Below are 13,575 nucleotides of genomic sequence, written 5' to 3' on the forward strand. Positions count from 1 at the left end.
TGAAAATTAGATAGAATAAGTACAGATAATGGTTTTTTTTGGTGAAATTGGAAAATTTGAAGGTATTTTTAGCCTCTATTTATAGCATCTAGTAATAAGTGAGGTTTAAAACAAACTGCAGTCCTTCAGAGCTGTTTTCTTCTACGTTCTGAAGCTCTAAGAGGCTATTTAACTATCCCTTAAAGATTAGGATACGCCATTCTCTATTTCGTCATTAAGATGTGTTTGCTCTATGCATTAATTTGTAATAATGATTTTGGCATTAGAGGTAGTGTTTCTTCTTTATCATAGAAACTGAGTCACTAAAGCATCCCTCAGATACAGTTTGCTTATTTTTATCCTATATAATGTATATATAATACTTTTATATATAAAATAGATGCTATAACATATTTATGAAAGTGTTCCTGTTCTTAGGATGATTAGATCTGTAACTCTTCTCTTTGCACAGGTCGGAGCAGTGCCATTCTTCAGGGTCAGATGGATAGCCTCTTCTCTTTTTTGTCTTGTGCACACTCCTTTCTTTGAGCTTAAGTTTGAATACTGTTGTTGTGACACCCTTTTATTTTGCTTGCTTGATTCTTGTAGCCTTTTACACTGCTTTGTCTGTGGTGACTCGTTGATACAGCAAGAGTACCTTTTGTCTTCTGTACAGGAGTTTAAGTTCTTTCTGTTCCAACAGTAGTTTTAGATAGTACGGTGGAAAACATAACTGCTTCTCCAAGGAAAACTTGTAGGCTTCAGTTTTTGTTTTCATTTTGAATTGGAACAAAAAAAAATATACCCAAGAAGACTTCTTTTTTACCTGGAAAATTAAAAAGGTGATCAGACTAGCATCAGAAGACCAGATCATTGCAATTTTACTGTAGTTAAGTCAATCTCATCTTTTTGCAATATTCTGAAATGAAAAGTGTGTATGGCAGCTTAAGAGATGAAGCTGAAATTCATGCCACAGTTTTATTTTACTTGATTAAATTATGAGATGAGTTTCTAAGTGAATGCATTTGATGTTGACACAGGATATTGGGGGCATGTGGTGGGAGCCCAATTTGGTTATGTTTAGCTTAGGAACAACAAATGCTGTGGTTGTGTAATCAGTCAGGTTTGGTGAGATTAGAGAGATCTTGTTTTTCTTCCACCAGCCCCAAATAGACAGTACACATTGAATTTCCAAGAAGGTTCTGAAAATAAATTATGTTTATAATCAAATTTTTTTCTAAATTTCGATCAGCCACTTGGAAGTTTATTACATACTTCTCTAGGAATGATGCAGCTCCACCTTGAAGAAGGTGGCATCAGAGCTGCTGGGAAGTGTGGTTGGCTGGAGCCACAGGCACCTGTAATGATTGTAAGGCAAAGTGATGGCCTAGCACATCATAATAGGGATGTCTCTTTGATGCATGCTGTTAATACAGAAATGCAGTTACACTTGTCATTATGTCTATCTTGCTTAATGATACCTATGTTAGTGCCGAGGCTTTATTTTGCTTTTTCAGTAAATTCTGCAGCCCACAGAGAAGGGAGTAAAGTGTTTGTCTTTTGATGGTCCTGCAGAATAGATGAAAATCTCTGGTTCAACGTGCTTGTTAAACACCTGTGCATGGAGATCATAATTGTGTGATTAATCATGCTTAAACCAGACTTACAATGCATGTTTTGTATGTGGCATGGATGTATTTGCTTTGCAAGACCACAGTGGGAAATTATGCCTCAAAACCACTCTGAGACACAGTATTTTTTAAACAAGATACTGAAATGAATCTGTACTCCTTTTGTGGAGGTGCATGCACTTGTCCCTAGAGATGAACGCAGAAATGCAATTGCCCTAGCAAGCGCACGTGCCCTTATGGGGGAACATGGAAGGCAAAATGGATTTGCATTGTTTGCAGGTGCATTTTGAGAGGCTGATTATGGAATTGATACTTAACATAATGTGCTGATTACCTTGGAGTCCAGTCATGGAAAGATTTACAACTGAGGGTTGTACAGATGACTGGGAGGAAGCCCACTGACTGTGATTTTGAAAGAACTCGCTGTGCAAGAGAGAAGTAAAATTTGGCATTGTGGAGCAAACACTCCAGATGATCTCTAATGTAGTCTCCAAAAGCTGACAGAAGCTGCAAAAATGGCTTTGGCAAGTTTCTAAACTTCTGTCTAAGAGATTTTTCTCTGTATTGATAGAAACTACATGCCTTAGTTTTGTCTCTTTCAAGGCAGTGATGGATAAATTTCTGAAATATGATAAAGCTGGGGGAAGCCTGAAGCTATACAAGCTTTCCATTTTCTTTCTTCATCGTGTTGTAAAAACAGTGTAAATGTTTGAGATAATAAAGGAAGAGATGCCAAGGAAAAAAAATCTCTTGTTCTCTAACTGTATCTGTTTGAAATGTAATCATTCTGGTGGTGGAGTGTTATGACTTTAAAGGTAACATGTAGCATTCTGATCTGTTTAATCCTTGAGACACTGAAACTCATGAAAACCTCTAATTTTTAGCTTTTGTCATGTTTTTTTCAAAGGGTTAGACATGAAGAAAATGGTCTCTGTCATGAAAAAGAGCATAGACTTTTGAGATCAACTTACCAGGAGAGGATGCAGGTTTCGGCCATGAAACGAAACCAGCTTTTTCAAGAAAAGAAACGGTTACAGGTAACAGAACTGGGAAGTGGTGTATAAGAACCAGTGCTGTGTGGGGAAAACCTTGTAAGCTGTCACACAGAATTAAATAAATTTATTGTAATAGCGACTTTGCTTCTGTGTAGTAATTAGAGCCTTGGCTGGAGTCCAGTCGATAATCTAAGTGATGATTGGAGATGGCAGCCACAGGAGTTGTGTTAATCTCATTACAGAGATGCAGAGCTGGAAGGTTTGGTGGCTTGTGTGCGTGTTTTAACTTTCCTCATCATCTTTTTAAGCGTGCTCTTTGTTATAATTTGATGTTTTAATACTACACTGATCTTCAGAAGGTTTTATTTTAAGACAAAAATTTTTCATCTGTTTCTGGTTAGAATTTATTATAAATACATGATTAACAGCTTTTATTCCTGAAAAATGGTTGATGCTTTTCATAAGGATGAAGGAATCATCACGAAGCAGCCAGCATTTGCTAACAATAGCTTTATACTGACATGTGATGTCACAATGTGATAGTTTGGCAAGCGGAATGTTTCAAGATGGCATTTGTCCAATTTTAAGTCTGCAAGCCTTTTAAGCAAAATTTAGCTCTTTCTTTTCTCTGTCCTTCAAAAATCTCAATGTCTTGTCTCGTTATGTGTCTTTTAAACCTTGGTTATCACACTCAGCGATGTGGTGCCTTAGAGACCTAGTAGACTTAGTTTTCCTTTTTTTTTTTGTGGTCTTGAAATAATTTTTTGTGATTTTTTTTTTTCCCCTTTGGTGCATCCATTAGTGTAGTAATCTCTGCATGTGTACACACATAAATTTGTATATATTAAAAACTTACAAAGAAATAGAAAAAAACATCTTATGTGGTCATTGCAAAATTGTACTTAGATGAAGAAATGTCTTTTTTATCCTATTCATCACCTTTGTATTCTTCAGGTTTATTTTATCAACATGTAAGAGGAGACAAAGTGTAGTTCAGCATTCAGTGTGCAGAAAACTATTTTAATCTAGACATCCAAGAGCCACCTCAAGATTTTGAACTGAAAACTGCTGTACTTAAGACTCCTCAACAGCTGATTTTTACACTTGCTGAAGCTGAATCTTTGTTCTTCTGTAGTTATAGTAGGGAAAAATTAACCACACCGTTGTGCAGGCATGCTATTTATTAGCATTTTATCAAAATTACCAGGAACTCAAGGTTCTGGGGAAGGCTGATCTGTGGTGATTGGTTGCACCCAGCATCCACTAAAGATTGCTCCTGCCCAAAATCTTGCATGATCAGAAGTAATCTTTTTTTTTTTTTTTTTAATTTTCCTCAGCCCCACTCTTCTTTACTTTTTCTTTTGCCTTCTCTTCTGTTGGTTCTGCACTTGTCTTCAGGGATTTGAAAACCTGTGGCCGTATCTATAATTTACGTATTACCGTTTCTACCACAATCTCTACTTCATTGAGACCATCAGTCCATAAGTGAAGCTGGAAGTTTACAGTCAGTACTGATTAGCTGTCGTGTTGGAAATCTCAGTTTAAACTTAAATCTGCAAAGTAAAACTCCAGCTTATGTTTAGTGAGATGAATATCATCTGCTGCTCCATGCCGAGACTTCAAGCCCTTTTTATCTGTCCCTGGAGGCTGACCAAGAGCATGCTAAAGGCTTCTTTGCATTTCTGGAAAAGAATGCAGGAGAATTCCAATTTACTGATTAAAATTTCCATGCTCCCAAGAATGCCTGTGAACTATTCCTGAGCAGAGCAGCTTTCTTTCTGTGAATGCAGATTGTGTACTTCTGGTATCTATTTATGTTGTACATTTCAGTACTAAAAGTGTGATTGTAAAACCAGATTCCCTTCATCTTCCTTTCTGTTCCCATGTATGTTGCTTATTGCAGTGATTGCAATTACTATGTTTTCACAGAATATGGAGGTCTCTGTATTAAGTAGGGCCTATTAAGATTTTGGCAGTATTCCCAAGCCACTAGCACAGAGACAGAATTGTCCTTTGTGCACACTAAAAGCCTAATTTGAGACTGGAAGGAGCAAAACTCATGTTTTTGGTCTGCTGACCTTTCTGTCCTGGACAAATGCCTCTGTGGGTTGAAACGTGGGCCACACCATTCTCTTGTTCCTGTATCTAAGACCAAAGGAGGAGGAAAATAATTGGTGAACCTGGTGGTGTGCAGGACTATTATAAGTTGAAATTTTGGAGCTAGTCAACCTTTGAACATGCAAGGACCATTTCTTCTTGTTTTAAGTGATACTTGGGAAGCTGGTTACAGTGCAGCAAACCTGAAAGTACATTTGTTAACAAAATGAGCATTAGTGAGCTAAACTTCATGGAAATTGCATTGAAAACATTATTTTAATGCTAAGGTTATAAAGTGAAGCTGTAAAAAAGCAAAGAAATGCCAAAGTCTGTTATCTGTGCATAGTATGTATGTTTTAGAAGAGCCTATAATATTGAAGTACGTGGGGTTTTTTCCCCCCCCTAGATTGCTACCTCATACATAGATAAAGTGTCACTTCAGATATTCAGAATACTGTTTTTTTTCTTCCTTACTCAGTATTTGACCCCTTCTACTGTGTACCACTCAAACCTTTTGAATACAAATTTATTAATTAGTGAGTGGGCTCTTTTTGCAGTATTAATCAACATTGCATCTTAGTGATTCAAACCCACTTAATTTTATCTCTGTAACACCATTTTGGGTGTTACTGCCATTTGCTCAGATGGAGAATGGAGATGTGAATTGCCATAAAAAGCCATATGGTTGTTTCTAACATCAGTTTTGTAATGCCTAGTTATTTACTTACTAAAGATTTAGTTTTGGGTTTCTGGCTTTTTGTTTTTTATTTTTAGTTGGACTGAATGTGATCAGAGCATGGAATTGAGCTTTGATTTCTATTGAGAGCCTATAGATAGCATGTCAGAGACCTCTTGCAGGTTGTATAGAAATGATGAACATACAGTCTTTGGCCATGTGGGAAGATAATAGTTTAAGTGGCTTGCAAAGTTTCACAGAGACAGCAAGAAATGTAGGAATAGAATCAAATTCTCCAGTATGGCATTCAATTCAACGACAACTTTAACTCAGCTACCCAGATCCCTTCAAGAAGTGCTCCTTCCTTGCAAGCTGTATGTTGGGTTTTCAAGGAAAAACCTGTGCAAGGATGATGTACAAATTGGTGAAGCTTTTTTTTATTTTTGGGCTTCTCACTGCAAGAAAGACATTGAAGTGCTGGAGCATATCCAGAAAAGGGCAGTGAAGCTTGTGAAGGGTCTGGAGCACAAGTCTGATGAGGAGCAGCTGAGGGAGCTGGGAGTGTTTAGGCTGGAGAAAAGGAGGCTCAGAGGGGACCTTATCACTCTCTACCTGAAAGGAGGATGTAGCCAGGTTGGTCTGTTCTCCCAGGTAACAAGTGACAGGACAAGAGGAAATGGCCTCAAGCTGTACCAGGAGAGACTAAGACTGGACATGAGGAAGAATTTCTTCACTGTAAGGGTGGTCAGGCTTTGGAGCAGGCTGCCCAGGGAGGTGGTAGAGTCACCATCCCCAGAAATGGTCAAGAAATGACTTGACATGGCATTTAGTGCTGTGGTTTATTTGACAAGGTGCTGTTTGGCCAAGGGTTGGACACAATGATTTTGGAGCTCTTTTCCAGCATTAATGGTTCCACAATTCTATGATTCCGAAAATTATATTTTGCTCTTACAAGAAACATCAATATCATGATGCACTCAGTTTGAACTTCTAGAAAAATGAGTGCAACTGAGGTTGAAGTTCTGCCCATTTTAAGTAAAGAGAAGGATTTTGAGCTTTTAGTTAAAATGAACTGTTAATTATCAGAAGGGCTGGTTAGATAGTCATGTCAGATTGGAGCCATTAGACAAACCATTGCAGGGGTATTCTGCAGGATAAATGTTTGATCACTTCAGCTGCCAGCCTGTAGAAAAGATTCTGTTGCCATGGGTGATCTGACATTTGGTTTTTTGGTGGAAGTTTTTAACATGTGAACTTGGTAAATATTTATTTTAAAAGTAAAAGATGGCTGACAGTAGGTGTTGGAAGAGGAACCTGAAGTGTGGTATTGAAATGGAGGTGGTGAGTTTCAGACTATTGGAAGCACTAGAGTTTCTGAGTACAACCCACATGAGAATTTTTGTGTCTCAGCAAGAGGATGTCTCATTTAATGTTTGCTAAATTGGACAAATTTAATACATGCTAATTTTGACACTTGTACTTTTTTGTCTTATGGGCAAATGGATTTCTTTTATAGGGTTCATAGTAAACTTGGTTTTTGTTCTATGCAGAAAGAAATTGAAGATCTCCGAACAAGACTGGCCATATTAGAAGGAAAAGATCAACAACTAAGAAGAGAAATTGAAGAACAAGATAGGCTTATTCAGTCGCAGGACTGTGAACTGGCTGCTTTACTTGGCTGCGTTTCTTTAAGAGAGCTGCAGGAAATAAGCAAGGCTGTGGATGACACTTTAGCATCCTCCTATCAAATTCCATTCAGTTTAGATCTTCCAGGAGCAATAAAGAGGTATTTAAATTTCAATTTAGATGTAGACTCTTGTATCTTCCTGTATGAACTGCTGAATTGGCTGTCAGTTGTTCTCTTCATCGTTGTGCCAGCTAATTATCTGGATTCAGATACTTTGAAACTTTCTAAGAAGTGGTGTTGGAGTTCTAATATTGATGTTCGTCCTCAGAATAGTTTGTAGTTATTTGAATGTCTTGCACTTAATGTTCTCTTATGATGAAGACCCACCTACAGATAGCATATGTATCCATCAACTGGTAATTCCTATCATCAGATTACACTATTTCTTGTTAACTGGTGGAATTTTTTCCCCAGTTTGGTAATGGAGTAATTAAAACAAATTTCTCACAGCCTGGAAGTGTGTACTAGGCACCATTCAAATAAGTATTAGAGATGCTTCTTGCTTCCATGAACTTGTAGTTAGAATAAAGTCCGGTGTGGTGAGGAGTGCTAGACTCAGACAGTGGATGCAAGGCAGTGAGGAAGAGAGTGCAGCATAAATGATTTCGGGACACTCACAGTTAAATGTACAGGATTATGGATCCTTTAAATGGAAAAGTAGCTACTCTTGGCAGTCTTTTGGAAATAAACTCATCTTTATTTAAAAAAGCAATTGAAGTACTGAAACTGTAGTGGATGTTGGTGATGGGACTTTGAGAGTGGTACTGCAGCAGTGTCACCAAAAGAAAATAAAATTCCTGTTTATCCTAACTTACTTTTCTTCCAGATAAGCAATAACTATGTTGCTTGCAATTTTTTTTCTCCCATCATGTTTATTGGATTTAGTTTGGCTGTATTAGCATTCATGAGAAATTGCTGCTCATGTGTGCTAATTTTACAGATTTTTTTTTTTTAAGTCAGCAGAACATTTTGTAGAGCACTTACTCTCTTTTGACATTTGTGTAAAATTTTAAATAAGGTTATGGGAAATAGTTTCTTGCATTAAGTTTAGCTTGTTTTAATAGTATTTTATACCTATGTTTCTGAGATTGAGGAATAGAAGACCTCAAGCAGTCTGTCTGAGAAAGTGATTTTAGTTTTCTTAGTTTTGGATTTGCTTATGAAAGAATATTCAGATTATTTTTTTCTCTCATTGCTGCTGTAATATTTGGGTTGCATTTACCTCATTGGGAAATTATTTAAAAGTGAGTTAAATAGTATGGGTTCAGGAGGAATTTGCTCTGAGTTGTTTGCTTACTAGCACCATGAATAGCACAATCACTTGAGAGAAAACAGGCATTCATTATTCAAAGTGGGTTCATAACTGGAATGAGAATTTTAAAATAATTTCTTTCATTTCTGTTTGTTTTTAAAAGATGCAATGAATGAAACTTTTGTGGGATTTTTTGTTGATTGACTTTGTTGTCACTGGTGGTCAGGTGCTTCTGCTCTCATTACCATGGCTGGAGTTCTGCTATTGGGACTCTGGTGGGTTGACCTTGGCTGCACACCAGGTGCCCACCAAGCCACTCTATCATTCCCTCTTCTCAGCTGGCCTGGGGAGAGAAAATAAGATGGAAAACAATCCATAGGCTGAGAAAAGGCAGTTTACTAAAGTGAAAGCAAAATGTTGCGTGCATGCAAACAAAGGTTTTATTCTCTACTGTCCATCATCAGGTGTTGTCCAGACACTTCCCAGGAAGCAGGGCTTCAGAATATGTAGTGGTTGCTCTGGATGGCAAACACTTTAAATAATGAATGCCCCTCTTCCTCCTCCTTTTGTTAACTTTTATCTCAGCAGACATCCCTGACATCTTATAGTGTGGAATATCCCTTTGGTCAGTGTGAGTCAGATGTCCTGGGTATGTCCCTTCCCAAGATTTTGCCTACCCCGATCCTACTGCTGGTGTGGGAGGATGGAATGTTGGAGAGAGGGTGCTGATGCTGTGCCAGTGCACAGTGGTGTGTTATCAACACCTTTCCAGCCACTAATGCAAAGCACAGCACTGTGGGGCTGCTGTGGGGAAAGTTAACTCCATCTCAGCTAATGCAGGACACATAAATGCTGTTATTTAACAGTGAGAGTTCTTTCAGATTAACTGTGAGCTTGAGTGATGGGTGGCTTCTTTTTCAAGCTGTGCAGTCTATCGTACCCCAGGTACAGAGATTTTATGTCTGAATCCAGGTGTGTTCTGTTCTCCTTCTGTAAGATGAAAAAGCAGCATGCACATAAGACACTTGGTGTGGGTATAATTCCTGTGTGCCTATGGGCATCCCTTAGATTGTTATGCAATTAAACAATAATCTTGTTTAAACTTCTGCTCAAAGCGAGGCTACAATTTCCAAATGAGATCAGGTCGCTCGGGGCCCCATCTCTCTGAGTTTTGTATATCTTCAAGGGTGGAGATTTTGCAGCCTTGCTAGGCATCCTGCATTTCACCACCCTTGCTGTGAACTCTTTTTCCTTCGTTTCACCAGAATTTACATGGTTGCAACTTGCATTGGCTTATTCTAAATTGGTACTTCTTGTGGAAGAAGTATTGTTTATTAGGTAATAGGTTTAAATACTTGGTTGATGTTAGTTCAGCATATTAGTCTTAAATTCCAAAGTCTTGGCATAGTTAATCTGAAGGAGATTTTCCTGGAAATGTGTATTTTATTTTATGAATAATTGTAGAGGGGCGAAAAAAAATTTTCCAAATTTAGAGGTATCTGTGTGAGAAATAAAGCTATTACTCATGCACATATGCTAGAGATCAGTGCTTGTGTAGCAAATTCAGGATCCATGGGCAGTAAATTACAAGCTCCTCCCTGCTGGGCTGCAAGATACTCTGTATTTATTCTAACAACATTGTGCTTGTCAGTAAACTACTGCTATAATGTGCTTTTGCTTAATTATTTGTTGACTACATGAATTGCATTCAGCACTGGAGTAACACAGGCAAGGCTAGTGTGAAGCATCTCTTAAGACAATCTGTGCTGTAATGAATTGTGTTTGGTGGCTTGCAGTTCACTACAAAATAAAACTCATTCAATATATTGAAGCAAACTTCCAGGAACATGAGAGAACATATTAAACAAAGAATACTTGCCCAAGTAGAAGTGTGTAGGAGGAAGAGAGCAAGTAAAATGTAACACTGCAATGAGCATTGGTTCTAAGCTTATTTTTCTTGTCAGGTGTTATTTTTTCTTTGTTGTTCTTTGTTTTGTCCTGTTTGCCTTTGGTATGTGGTGAACATTTTAAATACAAAAAGCCTTTGTCAATAACTAAAGCATGCTTTGAGTTTGAAGAATTGAGAAATGTTAGGCACATTACCCATGGACCTTACTCGATGGCTGTTGGAAGACACGGTTAAAACCTGCTGGTTAATGGGTGAAGAAATATGTTTTGACAGGGAATTCTCACTGAAGTTGAGACTGCAGAATGTGGATGTTTTGCTCATCCAGACAGGCTTAATTGGTTTTGGTAAGCTAAAGGGTGTAATCGTTACTTTAAAACGGGGAAGTTGCAGGGCAAAAGCTCAGTTCCCTTGCGTGGGGTTGCGTGGAGATGTGTGTAAAAGGTGGGAGCAGCTGGTGTTGTGTGCACTGTGACACATACTAGTGTTTTAACTGAAGGCAACGCACTGAAATCAGAGGAAAGTGGGTCTGGGTGTTTCAGCAAGAAGTACTTTCTTCTGGAGATTGCAAAAGGTATCAAAATATTTAATTTTCATATTTGCTACTGAAGTGGACACCATTTCAGAAATACATGGGTTTTAACTAGTGTAAGTTGAGTTTTCTAATTAAAAAATAAGACCATTTTAATTACTTGACCTATTCACTTCAATAGCTGTTGTTTCCTTTATTTATTTCCATTTCACAATAAAAACTGGGGAAATCTGTTATATGTCAGTTCATATTTAGTTCCATTTAGCAGTTTTTGTTTTATCCATATCTGCAGATGCATGTGTCCTTACAGTGTGTCATTCTTAAAAGAAATTGCACAGTTCCATCTGGACTATTGTCTGGGCACCGATTGCTGGTTGAGAGAAATTCAAATATACACGTTTCAAAGTATTTGAATGCTCCACCTCTTCCTCACATGGAACAATTTTTAACTAGTTGGGGTTTATTCTACAGTGGGTTTGTGGGATCATCATAAGATAAGTAAATTCTCTGTTACATGTATTAGTTATTAGAGGGCGGCCAGTGGTGCAAGGAACTGGACTTGATGATTTATTCATCCAGTTCACTCTGCTTTTGTGATGCCTGGAGTTCATTTGGGATTTTGAAGGGAAATTCCTAATGTCTTATCAAATGTCTTAATCCAGCTTGAGCCTTGATAATAGGTCTGTGTCATTTTCAGCTAGTCCCACACCTCAGTTTGTCTTTGAGGCCATCATCTCAGCTTTCTCAAAGCACTTGGCTGCAGTCTTTTGTGAGAGGCTCTGACAAGTCATAGGTGAAAGAAGAGATGTGCCTCATCTTATGTGAGCTGACTGATTAGGAGGCTCATCTTTCTTGTAGATAGATAGGTGTTTTCCTCTCCATTTTGTCTGCCTAGGATTAATTTCATTCCTTTGTCCTCTGCCTAGGATTGAAGGGTAGAGTTAATGGGCAAGTGGCTTTGTTTCCTTTCTTCTCACTTGTGGCAGCAACTATAGGAGTAACTATGTATTGAAAACCTGGCATTCCATAAAATGTCTGTGCTTTGGCACACGAAGTGAATTTGTTTCCTGTGAAGGTGCAAACGTGACTCAGAAGTTCATAATGTCTCTGATCCCGCTGGAGGGAGTAAAAAGGGCTTCTGCAGAGTCTATTCCCACACTGTAGGCACTGGCCTTTCTTGGGAAGAATGGGGCAGGGTTAAAAACAGAGCAGAGAAAGGAAAGAGCCAGTCTTCCAACTTGGAGGACAGAGCCATTGCTGTCAACCCGAATTATTTTTGAGCAATCTTAAAGGCAGCTTTTTGTCCTCTCAAGCAGCAGTATAGAAGGAAAAAGTCGCAGCCAGAAGGGTAAGTAGCACTTGCTTGAGTACCCACGTGTATGGTGTAATGAGGAATCTGGTTTTCCATGCTGTGCATCTGGTTTCCCCTGCTTGCTTGAACAGCATCCAGTGGGACATAGGAGCCTATAAAGCCCAGGCCACATATGTGCTGATTCCTCTGGGTATGTACACAATGAGATTTACTTCTCTTTAGGGAAAAATGACCAGCTGTCTCAATCAATGTGTGCTACTGAATTCGTTTGTATATAATGAAGAGAAACAGCTAGCAACAATACCCAGGGACAGACCCTTTCCATCAGTGAAGTAAAATGGATGTTGTTCTTAGGAGAATAGTTGCAGCTGCTGTGGGCAAGCTCTAGTTTTTGTGCACTCCAGACAAATGTAGCAGAAGAATGGGGATCTATTGATACGTCAGAAAATCTGGGGAATATATTAGTTAGGATGTGATGGACTGCTCCTGCAGATAGCTGTTTGATTGTCCCTTTGTTCTCAGTCTGATGCTCCTGTTCCCCATAGCAGCTGAAGCAACAACTGCTTCAACTGCCCTGCAGCATCAGCTGGCAGAAGAGTGTTGGGAAATCCAGCACCATATGAATGGTTTGGTTGATTGAAACAGCCAGCTGGTTTGGCTGTCTGAATGGTGATTTATAGGACTAGAAGATTTCTCAATACATGGCAATGAAAACTGAGCTTGTTCTGATGATTAAAGATGCCAGCAACATCTTCAGGTGTCTGTGAAATGATTGTTTCTGTTAGAGTGATTTTATGTAAAAAAACCCCAGAACCATACTGAGATTCTGCCTGTGTCCTTGTATTGCTGGCATTAAAATAACAGTTTATTGATCATTCTTATAAAAAATTGTGAAGTGTCATCCAATGCTATGATTTTTCTTCAAGTCTGCTGACTGGGGCTAGTGTCTGGCAGCACTGCAGCAAATAAGAGTTGACTCAGTTTAAGAGTTTTTGTGTATGCTGAGCTGGGCAGGATGATGAGTTTTTAAAGTACACTTCATGTAAGTGTAACTCTTTGAGACTCAACAAAGACAAGTACAGTCACTGAGCAACCTGTGAGTCAGTGGGAAACCCTATTGGTAAGCTGTGGTTATACAAACATTGGGAAGGTGTATTTCCAGTTCTGACTCCTGATAAATTCTGAGTGGGGAAGCACATGTATTGAAGCAATCCTTGACATACAGCAGCAGTGAAGAAATACTGCTCTGCAAATGATAGCTTGGAGAAGAGCAAATTGCTGGAGCAAAACCAGCTCTCAGATCGCTCAGAGGTAGGTGCATAATTTTGGGTTCTCATTCGTATTCCTTCGAGAACTTTGTAGATTGAAATGTGCAGAAGGTGCAATGCGCCTGTAACTTAAAGTACATCTCTTGATAGTTGTTGTCTGAGATCAGATTAATTTTTGAGGTTGGAAGTTTTCCAAGGTGGAACTTTGCATTTTACTTCTAATTCAGGTGACTAGTCCTT

The 13,575-nt window shown here is 38.6% G+C and overlaps 1 protein-coding gene across 1 annotated transcript in view; it reads left to right on the forward strand.

The window, feature by feature from the left end:
• Positions 1 to 13,575, forward strand: part of DISC1 (DISC1 scaffold protein) — a 189,295-nt gene that overhangs the window by 57,141 nt on the left and 118,579 nt on the right. Inside the window, 2 exon segments of the mRNA XM_039569478.1 lie at positions 2,518 to 2,647; positions 6,929 to 7,164. Coding sequence (XP_039425412.1) covers positions 2,518 to 2,647; positions 6,929 to 7,164 — 366 coding nt within the window.

Source organism: Corvus cornix, chromosome 3, assembly GCF_000738735.6.
Source record: "Corvus cornix cornix isolate S_Up_H32 chromosome 3, ASM73873v5, whole genome shotgun sequence".
Classification (NCBI taxonomy): domain Eukaryota; kingdom Metazoa; phylum Chordata; class Aves; order Passeriformes; family Corvidae; genus Corvus; species Corvus cornix.